General features: G+C 38.9%; 2 protein-coding genes across 5 annotated transcripts in view; one reads left to right on the top strand and one right to left on the bottom strand.

Moving 5' to 3' along the window:
- Positions 1 to 4,512: 4,512 nt before the first annotated feature.
- SFR1 (SWI5 dependent homologous recombination repair protein 1) lies at positions 4,513 to 8,428 on the top strand. 4 transcript variants are annotated; one of them, XM_008683949.2, is made up of 4 exons: positions 4,513 to 4,792; positions 5,558 to 5,676; positions 6,264 to 6,671; positions 7,747 to 8,428. In XM_008683949.2, the coding sequence occupies exons 1-4, from the start codon at positions 4,780 to 4,782 to the stop codon at positions 7,936 to 7,938; spliced, it is 732 nt and encodes a 243-aa protein (XP_008682171.1). In that variant the 5' UTR covers positions 4,513 to 4,779; the 3' UTR covers positions 7,939 to 8,428. The 4 variants fall into 4 exon arrangements, with proteins under 4 accessions (XP_008682171.1, XP_008682354.1, XP_008682226.1 ...); XM_008684132.2 differs by having other exon boundaries at positions 4,776 to 4,878; XM_008684004.2 differs by lacking the exon at positions 4,513 to 4,792 and adding an exon at positions 4,799 to 5,033.
- The window catches only part of CFAP43 (cilia and flagella associated protein 43), a 105,437-nt gene continuing 96,725 nt past the window's right edge, over positions 5,689 to 14,400 (bottom strand). The window contains exons 36-39 of the mRNA XM_040624397.1: positions 12,587 to 12,667; positions 12,026 to 12,179; positions 11,663 to 11,837; positions 5,689 to 6,076 (exon numbers count right to left, since the gene is read on the bottom strand). Coding sequence (XP_040480331.1) covers positions 11,671 to 11,837; positions 12,026 to 12,179; positions 12,587 to 12,667 — 402 coding nt within the window. The 3' untranslated portion in view covers positions 5,689 to 6,076; positions 11,663 to 11,670. The remainder of the gene's footprint in view (positions 6,077 to 11,662; positions 11,838 to 12,025; positions 12,180 to 12,586; positions 12,668 to 14,400) is intronic.

The raw sequence follows: 14,400 nt of genomic DNA, 5'->3' as shown, positions 1-14,400 counted from the left end.
ATAAAGGATCTGAGAAAGATGTGGCCTTTGGCTACACTTTTATTAGCATTACCTTTCCACAGTCTAACTCCTCTACCACGACCCTCCTTCCCACACACACCCTACCCCCTTCCTCACCATTATTAATCTAACCTGAATCACTCTATTCTTCTCCAAGAGAACACACCCCAGGAACAGCAATGAATCATAGACACTCTTGCTTCTCTAGTCTCTAATGGACTTGACAAAATGCCAGGTCTAATAAAAGAAAAGGACAGGAACACCAGGTGAATGGAGCTCTTTAGGTTCTTCTTCAGTATATTACCCTCAATATTAGTTACCAGATAAGTTTTCTAGTTGCCCAGTGGTGGATAAGTTTTTATCACACGAATGCTCTAGACCCTCCCCATGTCTTCACACTCGAAGTAGCCATCCTACGCAGGAAGGCAACCTCTCAGGCATGCCTAGTCTCTAAGCCAAGGGCTCTTTCATCTTGAGGTTGAAAATAAAATCTGTTCTTGCTTAATGTAGCTAAAGAATATTAGTTTACCCACAAAGGTCACACTTGGATTAAAAAAAAAGTCTTCAACAGTCTCTACAAATCAATCAATTATACATTATAGAATTCCATAGGAGATCTTTAGGTAATAAACAAAAGACATAGAAATAGTTTGTCAGTTACTCAAATGGAAATTAATAAGATGACAGCACTAAAACACATATTCTTTACCATGGATAGGTCTATGAGAATTGAATTCATGGCAAGAGAAACATAGAGGAGTTTTTGAAGATTTTCAACTTATATACAAATGTCGGAAGAAATATTGAAAGCCACTTAAGAGAATTTAGTAGAGTTTTTTGAGTGTTATAAATTTGTATTATGAATTTGCCATAATGGACATTATAAATCAACTTAATAATGTGGATTTTACACAATACCTCACCCAATTGGATTTTAATCCTGGTTTTAAAAATGTATATTTATATTTTTAATTGTTAAAAAAAATCTATGGATACTAGGTATATCTACATGATAAAAAAAATTGTATTAATACAGAAAAGTCAATGGAATGGAATTTAGGTCACCCTGAGATTACCGTTAAGATTTGTAAAATAGGGGCGCCTGGGTGGCTCAGTCGTTAAGCGTCTGCCTTCATCTCAGGGAATCAGCCCCACATCAGGCTCCTCCACTGGGAGCCTGCTTCTTTCTCTCCCACTCCCCCTGCTTGTGTTCCCTCTCTCGCTGTCTGTCTCTCTCTCTGTCAAATAAACAAATAAAATCTTAAAAAAAAAAGATTTGTAAAATAATGCTAAAACTAAGAATTTTAAAATAAATAAATCCAGTGAAATGAAATTTTAAGTTGTAACTTAAACGTGTGTGTGTGTGCGTGTGTGTGTGTGTGTGTACATTTACATGGAGAAAGAGAGAAAGGCTATTTTCTTCTTGCTATTAAAAAAGAATAAAAAGCCCTCATAAAGATTTTTAGGCATATGTCATCATCCCACTGACAATAATCACAGACTAAGGGAAGAAACGTTTACCACTCCCTAATGAATAACAAAGTAGCTAACAGTAGCCTTGGGTATTGCAGAAATTTAAAAACACACAGGGAAAGCCTGCCTTAGGTTAATATTAATTACTATTATCATAGAATTCTATTGTTCAAATTGTTCTCTATGGTAGAATAAGGAGTCCTTGCCCTCTGGCTCTCTAGGGCAGTATTTTTCGCACCCTGAAAAGTTTCAAGTAACATACGATGTCCTGCGCGTCACAAACAACAAACTACTTGTAAGTTGATAGATTTTGGGCGCCTAAAGTCATGGAAATGTTCACTAGGCTTTATCTAAAGATACAATGAAAACTGTACCGGGGCTATATTCCAGATCCCTTACACCAAGTTGAGAGTGGAAGCTATGTTTCCACTTGGGGATGTCACTGGAGTAAGTAAAATACAAACTTAAATGTGGGAAGATCATTCAGTTCTAACAACATGTGGAAGTCAGAGATGTAGGTCAACAAATGCACATTTCTAAAATACAGGTTTTTCTGAACACTTATTCTGAAGTTCTTTGAAAACCTGGCCCAAACAATCCTGTTTAATATAGCAGTTCACATAATAAGCAAGTCAGAACATTTGCAAGGCAAGATGTTGTTTTCCTTTATGCATCCAGCAAAAACACAGCTCTAAGCTTGGGCTGTCATGATAAAAGGATTTTGGAGCAGCTGATTTTAAAGAATCATAAAAACAACCCAACCTTATGCCCCAAGGTATAAAGAATATGCAGAGTCTGCATTGTGCTTCTAGTGTCAGGACAAATCATTCTGCTCTTTTCAGTGTTAGTAGTTGATGCCAATGGGTGAGTAAATGGAGAAATAAATGTACAGACAGACCTGTGGCTTGATGAGGTGAATAACACTTGTATCAGAAAATCATGAGTTCTCGGGCGCCTGGGTAGCGCAGTCGTTAAAAAGCGTCTGCCTTTGGCTTAGGGCGTGATCCCGTTCTGGGATCGAGTCCCACATCGGGCTCCTCCGCTGGGAGCCTGCTTCTTCCTCTCTCACTCCCCTGCTGTGTTCCCTCTCTCGCTGGCTGTCTCTCTGTCACATAAATAAAAAAATCTTAAAAAAAAAAAATCACGAGTTCTCTTTTTCATTTTGTAAATTCCTTGAGGTTAATTTATATAATTTTTGAAAAATTTGGGGCGCCTGGGTGGCTCAGTTGTTAAGCGTCTGCCTTCGGCTCAGGGTGTGATCCCAGCGTTCTGGGATCCAGCCCCACATCAGGCTCCTCCGCTGGGGGCCTGCTTCTTCCTCTCCCACTCCCCCTGCTTGTGTTCCCCCTCTTGCTGGCTGTCTCTCTCTCCACCAAATAAATAAAATCTTTAAAAAAAAAATTAGAAGGGGAATATATATTATGAATTATATATGGAGGCACCAAGTTTTCTGCTACTTATGGCTTAAATTGTGTGGGGTTTTATGGATTACAGCATCTCTAAAAAAATATCTGGCCTTTTTTGGGAGATAAGTGGAAGAATGAAAGAATTATATCATGCATACCTTTATTATCAATTACAGAATGGTGACTATCGTTGCATATATAAAATAACTACTGAGTGCTTCCTAAATATCTACTGCTGTTTTCCCTGCCTGTCATGAATTCTCATTTACTCCTCCAATCAATCAATAGTTGATACTATTATCCCTATTTTACAGATGAGGAAACCCAGGCAGAGACAATACTTTACAAAGGGTATAAAATAATGGTGTCAGGATTTGAACCTAGGCAATTTGCCTCCAGGTTTATGTCCTTAATCCCTGCACTGGGTTGTCTTCAGGTTCTGTATTTGTATCTGACTGCTTAGGACTCCGTTAATTCCTCAGGGTCCTGGCACTTCTAAGCTATTAATTGTTTGTAAAGGGACAGTATCAAGGTTTACCAAGGCCATTCATCAGGTTGAAAACCCCAGCTCCTTAAAATTCCCAACTTCCATGTGACTCAGTATTACTGAGTAATCGTCTTTCCCCAAACCCAGTGCTCCACCCAACGTATGTAACTTTGTTGTTGCGCAGCAACAGAACGTCGCCACCAGGAAGTGAGGATTTTTTTTTAGATGTTTTATTTATTTTTAAAAGTAATCTCTACAGCTAAGCTGGGGCTCCAACTATACCACCCCCCCAATCAAGACACAGGCCTTGCCCCGCCCCCCCCTGCCAGGATGATTTTAGATGAAGGCGCTGCCCAGTACTCAGCAAGGGCCATATCTGCCTCAAACATCTGAATTCTGGACCAACACAATCTTATTTAGTGATTGGTCTGCTTCCTGTGTAGCCTAAAGGGGCTACAGTCTCAAAGTTGACCAGAAGAGAAGCCAAGCTACAGAAATTTGGGGGTAGATACAGTAGAAAACCGGTGACAGAACCGCCGTTTGCGGCACCAAAGGCTGGAAAAGAGCTCAACCCATCCCAGAGAAGGAACACAAGCAAGGGGAGTGGGAGAGGAAGAAGCAGGCTCATAGCGGAGGAGCCTGATGTGGGGCTCGATCACCATTACGCAAGGATCACGCCCAGAGCCGAAGGCAGACACTTAACCGCTGCGCCACGCAGGCGCCCCCATCCGCCGGGCCTCTTGGAGAGATTTCTAACACGTTTGATTCTCAACAGGCCATTTAACCCAGCGCTGCTCTTTTGTGGTCTCTGCCTTAGGAGAGTTTAGGGCCGTCAATCTAACCCACAGCCGGCTCTGCGGGTTTGGGCCCCGCCGGGTGTGAGGACAGACTTTTGCGGTGGTGAGCGAGGAAAGAGACTAACGGGCGTGGGGGTGGCGCAGGAAAGCCTAACGGCGGGGGAGGGGCACGCCCAGCCATACTTCACACACACAAAAACAAGGAAGCTGGAAGGGAAGGCGAGGCCAGGAAAGAGGAGGGGGGAAAGCCGCGAAAAGAAGCACGGCCCCCTCAGAACCCGTCACGGCGCTCAGAAACTCGGCCCCGCCCACCCCCATCCCTGCCGAGGCTCGCGGCCGCGCGCGCGCAGCACCGCGGCGCTCTGGCGTTGGGCGGAGCAGAGCGCCGAGCGTCAGTCCACCGGGCCAATCACACGTCTCTGCGGACTCCGCGTGGCCCCGCTCAGCCTCCACCGCCTCCCGGGCGCTCGAAGCCGCGCGCGCGGAGTCCCGCCGCTCTAGGGCGCCGAGCCTCGCGGAGCTGCGCGCGACAGACAGTCCGGCCAATCGTGCGTCTCTTCCGCCTCCTGTGCGGCCCCGCCCCGCCGCGGCCGCGCGCGTTTTCTACGCTCTGGGGATGGCGGAGGGAGGTAGAGTGTGGGGCCGCGAGTGAGCGGCTGAGAGTCGGGCTGCTTCGGGTGTCTGTCGGGGAGTCGAGTAGAGCTCCCTTTCAGCGGTCAGGGCACCTCTCAACCCTTCCTCTGACCTGGGGTCTCTCGAGGGCTAGTGTGGGTTTTCTGCCGTGGTGGAAGGAAGAAACTCCTCCCTCCTCCCATGAAAGTTGATGCCTTTGTTTGAGGACACAGACTTAAGCCAACTCTCCTTTTCAGGGTCTGTTCGCTACTTAAACTACACAGACGGGCGTACATTTATCTGCGCTTGTGTTCCTGGTTCCTCAGGCCTGAGTAGTCACTGGTTCTAGTCACACAGCTTTTTAGGGTTTAAGGTACTGTGACAGGTCTGATTATAGTTTTTCGAGTCAAGATTTCAATTGTATTTCCTTTCATTTAAAGCTGGCAAAACGAAATTAAAGAATTCCTGAAGAATTACAAAGTCGTTATTCTCCCCACCCCCTACATGGCAGATTTGAGGATATCTTGATAGATAACACAAGTGGAGAGTGTTTATATGAGACGCTAGCTAATTTGTCCTGAAAAAACTAGTCACCATGTGGACAGTCTTATTTAGGAAGGTAAAGGGAAAACTGCAAAAAGTGCAAGAATGAATCACAACTAAGTGAAGTTGCTGGCTTATTTGTGGATGTTATATGTACAACAGTAAAAAGTTCTTTTACAAAAATTGAATGTATAGAGGTATGGGTTAATTTTATTTACATTCTGATTTTTTTTTTTTAGAGGTAAACGATTTCATTTTCAAGATGGAAAGCCCATCCGACTCAGCTGTGATTTTACCTCGCACTCCACGGGCCTGCGCCAATCCACCATCTCCCCGAACAAGTAGCTCAAGAAAACAAGTATGAATATCTTAGTTCTTCCAGTGGAGCTATTCTGTATTTCTAGATATTGTGCCAGTTGTGTGTCTAATTCTACTGAAAAATGTCAGTTAACATAATGTGTAGATCAATGAGTAGATATTTTATTAACTATTAAATAATTTTAGGTCTTCACCCTTCACCCCCCCCCCCATTTTCATCTTGAATCAGTTATTTTCATTTAGTTTCAGATCAGGTTACCGCAAAATTCCAAATTGAGGAAGTTTGAATCGGCTGTATTCTGAAGGTCTTTGGCGGCAGGGATCTAGGTCTTTTCCTTAATTTGTAACTCTGAAGCAGTAGTCAGGATTGTGCTAGTTGCTGAACAAATTGATGACAGGGATAAGCGTCTCAACACTGTTTTAGAAGGGATCTGACTTTGCTAAAATAAAAAGAATAAAATTAATGGGGCTTGCAGGAATTAAAGACATTTTGTGATGGTTACTTTGGATAGATGGAGATATAAAGCCATCTAGTGGTGTCAAGTATAGAAATGTAAGGTCTTTATTTTTAGTAGATTTATTTACACAGGAAGGTTTTTCTTGATTAATGTTTTGTGCTTTTTTCAGCCTATGAGTGCCACACTTAGAGAACGATTAAGGAAAACTAGATCTTCATTTAATTCCTGTTACAGTGTGGTAAAACGTCTTAAAGTAGAGAATGAAGAAAACAATCAGACTTTTCCTGAGAAACCATCTTCAACAGAAGAAAACTGTTTGGAACTTCAAGAAAATTTTAAACACATAGATGGTGAATTCAAAGAAAGTACATATTTGAAAAACACCTTCAAGGATATCAGTGCATGTGAATCTACATCTCTTGTTACTGAGTCATGCAGTGATCTCCAAAGTGATTTTGTGAATGAGGATCGTGCCAAACAAGGATTAAGTGAAGAAAGAGCAAAATTGGTGAAGCAGATTGAGGAGAAAGAAGACTTTCTTCGGAGGCTAAAACTGGTCAAAATGTATAGATCAAAGGTGAGAAGAATTTCGAACCACTTCTTAATTTTTCTTATTTTTAGATAATTATAGGAAAGTAATTTCAAAGAGAAAATAAGATTATTTAAGCATAATAAGCAGTAAGCCATATTATCGAGAAACCAGGCTTCCAACAACTGTAACTCAAATGTAAGTCATAGATTTAGAGCAGAAGAGGCCCTTAAACACCAGATACAACCTCAGAAAGTCCCAGCTCTCATTTAATATGCAGTTGAAGTTTTTCTCTCTAGTTCCCGGCCTATAGCAATATTAGTATCAGATGACAGAGGCAAGTGCAGTGAGAACAAAAGTGACAGCTGCCAGTGAATGATTAAAAAAGCTAAAAACAGGCCACAAAGTACAGTAAAAAATATTTTTAGTAATAGTCTTGTGTTCTTCCAACTTATTAAAATGTTCCAGGTGTTTTGTTTGATAAAACAAATATGAATTAGATTTTTAGATTTCAACCCAGAAAGGTGAATTAAATAGTGGTTGGGCACTTGGAAGAAGATAACCTTTACTGACCTGGATCATTCATGTATATGTAGCGGCCCTTCTTCCACAGAATGTGGTATAAATGGTGGAAGAGTAGATCTTATTTGCTGTCTTGAATTTTTAGGATTTTTCTAAATATCACTACTTGGGTTTTATGAGATAGTGAATTGAAAAATATTAAGTTGAATATTTTAATTTATATTTATATTTTATTTATATTAAATTGAATATTTTCATTTTTTTGAAAGTACAGCTATAATAAAGCATTTTGTTTTGTTTTAACCTATATTGTTGCTTCTTCACATAGTTTTGCCCTATTTCATGATTTGATTTGTCCCTGAGGGTAAGGATGGTCCAGAGGTTGGACCAAACAAAATAGCCATAGAACTCAATTTCAGTGTCACTGTAACCATTCTACTAAAAGCCATCCTACTTTTTCCTGGGTAGAAGTCTCAGTCCTGACCAAGTGTGTTACCCTTTAACCCTACTCATTTACTAATTTAACAACTTTCATTATGTAAGTTAAAATAGGATGCCTGGCTAATTATTGACCTTTTTTTTTTTTTTTTTCCTATTTCAGAATGACCTGTCTCAGTTACAGTTGTTAATACAGAAGTGGAGAAGCTGCAGCCAGCTGTTGCTTTATGAGTTGCAGTCAGCTATGTCTGAGGAGAACAAGAAACTCAGCCTTACTCAGTTGATAGACCACTGTGGGTTAGATGATAAATTGCTACACTATAACAGAAATGAAGAAGAATTTATGGGTGTTTAATTTATAATTTTTTCTCCAGAACATTTTTGAGAATGACAACTTAAAAGATACTTAATACATTTTAAAAGGAAGGTAGAAACCATTAGGGCTTAAAGAAAGGTATCTTGATGAACATAATTTAGGGCACTCTGTTATATAAATATAAAATAAGTTCTAAAATGAAAATTTAGTAATTTGGATAAATTTGCCAAAGAAAACTTGACATTTAAAGAAATGTGAAAAAAATTAAATCATGTTTAAAAAATAATTTGGTCATTTCTGGAAGTCAATTTTAGTACACTGTTTTGTTTATTGTGGTAAAAAGTTCTGTTTTTTTAAGGTTTTATTTTAAATGTTAAAAAGTAGTTCAGTCTGGTGAATGTCTAAACCTAAAGTGGTCTAAAAATGCCTGTCTGTCTCCTAAGTTTATGAACCATGTTTCTGTCCCATTTACAACATATTTCCATCTGGATGGTGTAGCAGGTAATTAAACTTGTTCATATGTCCAAGATCTTATTCTTCCCTGTCTTTTCAAATTTGTTTATTTTATTCTTCATCTCATTTAGTGAAATGGCTGTCTATCTCTTAAAAACAACATATTCTCATCCCCCACTTCAAGGCATACAAGGTTCTTCACATTCATCTGCCTTTCTAGTTGCTGCTATATTGTACAATGCTACCTGTCCTTGTGGCTGTATATAGAAATGTGACCCAAGCTGGCCCAGTCTGAGAATTGGAATTGTGCTCAGGAAAAGAAAGCCCATCTCTTTTTGTGGCTGAAGCTATTGTAGGTAAATTTGGAAGCAGAAAAGATAGTATGTGCTCTTACTAAGAAAGGCAAAGATGCTAGAGAACTTTGTGGATCAGTGGCTTCCTGGTTCTATCATCCAGTCCTTCCTGAGGGCCTTATGGATTTCTGCTTTTGGGTCCTTTTAAGGGGTAAAACAGCTTTACTTAGTTAAAAAAAAAAAAAAATCCTAAAAGAAAGTACTTCCCTAAAGTACTTCCCTAGTAGATAAATAGCCACTATCCTAAGGTTCCTCCTCCAGGCATACCTCGTTTTTGGCCCAATCCCGCCCCATGATCTAACAAATCATTAATATTTGGCATAGCAGGAGACCTTAGAACCCTGCTTTTGCATCCATTCTAATTGTTAGTGTCCATGCTGGTACTACCCTTCCCCCTTGCCACACACCCCCCCTCTTGCCACACACAAATTCCTACTTTCCAGACACTGCCATCGTCATTAGCTGCCATGAACCCAAGAGAACTGACCCAGGCCTCACATGGGCCTCCCCTGACCCTGAGATTCCTAGATGGGTATCCCTAGGGAGCTATGCTGTTGTGAGCCTACAGCCTTCATGGCTGCTTGCTGCACAGCTAGAAGGCCTAAATGTGGTATGGGAAGTGGTTTCCCTAGTGATGGTGCTGGTGTTTGGCTGCAGCTGCTTACTGTTGATTAGGACATCCCCTGGAGTCACCCCTCACATATAAACTTGGAGGAACTTAACATCAGTGGGACTCTAGTTCTGGGAGAGTTGGGGAGAGCAGATGGGGACATAGTAACGGACACTTCCAAGGCACTGGCTGGGTGCTAAGGGCTCTAGCAGTACAGTGGACACTCCTGCAACAGAGGTGGGTCATGGAACATGGATCAGGCTTATGGGAGAATTTGATGCCCAAGATGGCCATGAGGCGGGACCCTTTTTTATGATTTCTGTTGAATTTCACCTCTATTTAATGGGATACTTTTATTTTAAAAATCACTGAATACTATATTTTTATTCATAAAAATGAAAGCTACCACTTAGCAATTGCTTTGTGCCAGTTTACAAAGTACGTTAATTCATTTGAGTGTTAAAATTATCGGCATCACAATTTTAAAGATGAGAAAATTCAAGATAAAGTAGTTATTTAAAAACTAAATAGTTACTTAAAGCTCAAGTGGCAGAGCCAGGATTTGAAACCAGGCAACCAAGCAAGAGAGCCCTACTAAGAACCATGCTATATTTGACGCAGTTAATTATCTTACTATTTGATACTATAGATAATTTAAAGAACTATAAAAATATAATTGCCATTAGTTTAGCAGAAGCTGAGAGGAATCAGTACTATGGACAGTATCAAGAGTGGGTTGGGTGGATGACCCATGTGCCCTTTCAAAGCCAACCCCCCAACCCAGAAGATGTCTCCTGTTAAAAAGCGCTGCTGGTAGAATATAGCTTGCAGACGAGATTTCTGCTAACCTCCACTCTATTCATGCCTCAAAGCAAAAAGCGTGAATTGTCAGAGTCACCCAGGTAGCCACTAAGAAATAGAAATTACATATAGGCTGTTAAGATCTAGGAATCCACGGTAAAATTTGTGGCGTTGACTATTTGCAAATGGGCCTAATAAGGCGACTAATCCTGGTCACCTGGAATTTATATCACCAGAAAAAATTGAGAGAAAAAAAGCCTAGTAGAACCATGATTGACTCAAACCAACAGGACAGAGAACTTTGACGATCTCATCATAAGTACAAAGTATTTGTACTCTTCACACATTTCACCCTTGGGTTCAGCCTCCCACCCCCACAATCACCTTCTCAGAGATAATTTTGAAGGATCCAAGATGTAGGAAATGTTACCAGTGGGCACTTGTCTGCTGAATCAGTCAAATCAACTACTTGAGGAGTCATTCTGGTACAAAGGAGGGCTACCAAAAATGATGTTGGGCCTATTATTTCTCTTATGTCCCCATCCAGCATTGATCAGTATAAGGGTGATCAATTATGGTACTACCCTGGCAGTCTCAAGAAGATTGTAAATCTCTTACAGATTTTTTTTCTAAATAGAAGTTGTTACGATAATAGCTCTCTTGCTTTACCTACACCTGTGCGCATTGGATATGCTGTTGCAGGTTACACTTAACATTTAATTCACAAATTTCAGAAGAATGAGATGATGACATGTGAAAAGATTGTGGAGATTGTGGTCAATGATCCCAGGATATCATCTTGGAATGCAGCAGTCCACAGGCTACATAAGGGGGAAGAAGTTTTCTGAGCATTTAATCTTCTCATTTAATTATCATCATCTATTACAATGAATATGTAATGTAGAAGACTATGTTATGTTTATGCAGAAAAAATATGTTGTACTTTTCAAATGATTTAAGGCTTGGTAAAAGGAAACAGTTCATTTCGTTCTCATTGCTACAATTGAGAATAATCCTAAATGTTCTGAGAAACTTTTTTCTGATTACAGAAGAAATGCTTGCTGAAGAAAAACTGGGAAATATAGAAAAATATAAAAATCATCCATTAACTCATAAGTTTTCTGGTAATTTTATAAAATTAGAAATGCCAGGAGTGGCTAAGAATTTTTTGTCTTTATGACGAAAATTAAGACTAAATGAGTAAATGAGTAAAATACATCTTGAATATTTTCAGTTCATTCTTGAATGAAAACAATTCATGATATTTTACACATTCATGCAAGACAAATATTTTTATAATGATTAAGGTTAAAATTAAATAATTTGCTATTAAAAATATGCAACTAAGAAGACTCTGTACTTAAATTTCCTGATATGGGAGAAAAAGAAATCATTTTAATAAAATGAAATTATTTTTTAAATGATTGATTGCCTTGTGTTTCCTACCAGCATTTTTTTTTTAAATATGCACTTCTATATTGGAAATAGATCAAGGGCACGCAGGTAAAAAAACCACATAATTAACAAACTTGATCTAACCACCTACCAGCATTTTTATATTTGACCAAGAGCAGGAAATGTTCTCATCCTTAATCGTTCAACTTCAGCCTGCAGTATTGAAATCTGTTCAGCTTGTTGTTTTGCAATATTTGTTAACTTTTGTTGTTGCATCATGTTTTCATATCGTTCTTTGGCAATCTTTTCACAAGTCAGTTTAGACCCTACCCCAAAAATGAAGAAGAAAAAAATTAGTTGGATTATTATCTATATTTTCAAATATAGAGATAGTACTCAGAATCAATTAAACATGTGGAAGAAATGCTGGTAGCTTTGTAACTACTAACCAGATTTCAGGAATAGTGATTACTTTTAAAGAAACCTACATTGAGTAAAGAAAATATATTCTTACCCATTGCATTACAGATGTCTTTTCTCTCTGAGACAGCCACCAACTCTTCTCGTAAATTGCAGCTTAGAGTATAATTTGCTACATCTTTTTGATTGCTGTACCTTCCCAGTTTTTTTAGTAGCTTTTTGCAGTTCTCCACATTCTTTTTGTGGGTCTGAAATTTTCGTTCCCATGACACCCCACAAAAATAATTTTGAAAAAAAGTATTTTACAAAGACATTATCTTTTAAATTTAAATTCATTATCATCAAGATATCATCTTATCACCATATCCCCAAAGAAAGACTATCAACACTTCTGTTACATAAATCACAACTTAATGTGAAATTGGAAATTCAGGTACACTCAGATATCTCCCAAGGGGTTAATTCTAGTATTAAAAGAAGTTTACCACACTTGTTGCAAAGACACTATTCAGGAGCCTCTAACTAGATCCTGAATGTGAATAATGGACCACAATTTTATTAGGTTCTGTTTGAATTCATGATTTGGAACACTATTACTTTGTTCAAATAATTCACAATTGTTGGGATTATAATGATCAATATCTTTGAGACCTACCTTCTCTAAAACAGCAATGGTTTGCTCCATTATTCCAATCTGAATGGCAATCAGAGTCTCATAGTTTGGTTCATTTAGGTACTTGGAGAAGAAAAAAAACCCCACAAAATATGTAAGAATATTTTTCTCTACTGTTTCAATAGATAACTTTAAAAAACATTCTTAATTTTGAAAGTTACCATTTTCATAAAAGTTATCTAAGATCAATTTGACTTTCATGCCATAATATTTACTTGTATTTAGCTATTGATACACTCACTTGTATATTAATAATTACAAATGCCTACAGTTTATTTTCTCATTCACTTATCCAACTCACCAAAAATTTATTAAGTGTCTAATTTGAGTCCTACATTAATAGTGTTCCAGTTAAAGATACTAAGGGAGATACAAAGTTAGATAACATGACTTTAGCTTTCCAAAGAAAGAGCATGTAGATATAATTAATTGCCAGAAAATATGTATAGTGACATGCACATTCAAAGATGGTTTGAGAAAGGATGTGGTTTTTCTGGACTGGGGAAATCCAGAGGCTTTTAGAGGAGGTGTCATCTAAACTAGACTTTGAAAAATAGATTTGGGATGTGAAAAATGTGAGGAACGGTATTTCAGGTTGAAGAACCAGTAATGAGCAAAGGCACAGAGGTAAAATCCTAAAAAATATTAATCAGTTTGTTTTGAGAATACTAATGTATAAGAGGAACAGTGGGAATGAATTTGAAAAGTTAGGCTGAAGGATGCAGATCACCTACCTAAAGATTCCATAATTCACAGGTAAGAAGTTGCAGTTTAAAATGTTTGAGCAAAGTAGTAATGTTATTAGAGCTGAACAGCAATATTAATCTGACAGCAACATATAGTATAGATTAGATAAGAGAAAGCCCAAAGGTCAAGAGATCTGCTAGGAGATTTTTTTTTTTTAAGTTTATTTTATTTTATTTTTTTTAGTAATCTCTACACCCAATATGGGGCTTGAATTTATGAGCCTGAGATCAAGAGTTGCATGCTATTCCAACTGAGCCAGCCAGGTGCCCCCAGTTGGATTATTATACAATAGTCTAAATCATGGAAAAGAAAAACTGAGCCAGGCTAATGGCAGTGGGGATAAAGAATGAGGGAATAAGTAGATAAACTAGGCAAGACTTGGAAGACTGGGGAGAGGGGAATCAAAGATGACTACAACTATAAGACTGAATAAGTGGTTTAAAAGAAAAGAAATAAGCACATTAAAAAGGGTCACTGTTGGGAGGTGGGAATGTAGAAATAGAGCTTGAGGGAGATCAGGAACAGAGAACTTGCATCAGTTTTTTAGAAGTGATAGTTGAAGTTAGAAAAATCGAGATCATCAAAGGAGAGCGCATGGAAGGAAACAGAGCAAAAGGCAGGATCATAAGGAATAGCTGTATTTAAGAGTTAGGGGGCGCCTGGGTGGCACATTCAGTTGAACATCTGACTCCTGATTTGAGCTCAGGTCATGATCTCTGGGTTGTGAGATCAAGCCCCAAATGGGGCTCCCCACTCAATGTGGAATCTGCTTGAGATTCTCTCTCCCTCTACCTCTCCCACTTGTGCTCTCTCTCTCTCTCTCAAATAAATAAATCTTTTAAAAAAAGGGGGGGTTAGAAGCAAAAGAGAGTTCAGTAAAAGAGGCAGAGTGGCCTGACATGTTAAAAGAAAAAGAGCAGAAAACAGGGTTGAAAAAAGCCAGAGGAATGGGCAATTAAGATGGTCAAATGCTACCAACAGTTGAGGGATGGTGATGAATGGGGGACAGACCACTGGATCTGACAATTAGGAAATACTCAGAAGACAAA

Source organism: Ursus maritimus, unplaced genomic scaffold (genome assembly GCF_017311325.1).
Source record: "Ursus maritimus isolate PB19 unplaced genomic scaffold, ASM1731132v1 scaffold_7, whole genome shotgun sequence".
Lineage (NCBI taxonomy): Eukaryota > Metazoa > Chordata > Mammalia > Carnivora > Ursidae > Ursus > Ursus maritimus.
The sequence above is the reverse complement of the archived record's forward strand: the minus strand, read 5'-3'. Positions and strand labels throughout refer to the sequence as shown.

Bases quoted from the DNA above. Each gene is read 5' to 3' on its own strand.
- SFR1 (XM_008683949.2), top strand. The intron at 5,677-6,263 runs GTATGAATATCT...TGCTTTTTTCAG, and splicing joins CAAGTAGCTCAAGAAAACAA to CCTATGAGTGCCACACTTAG. The intron at 6,672-7,746 runs GTGAGAAGAATT...TTCCTATTTCAG, and splicing joins TCAAAATGTATAGATCAAAG to AATGACCTGTCTCAGTTACA.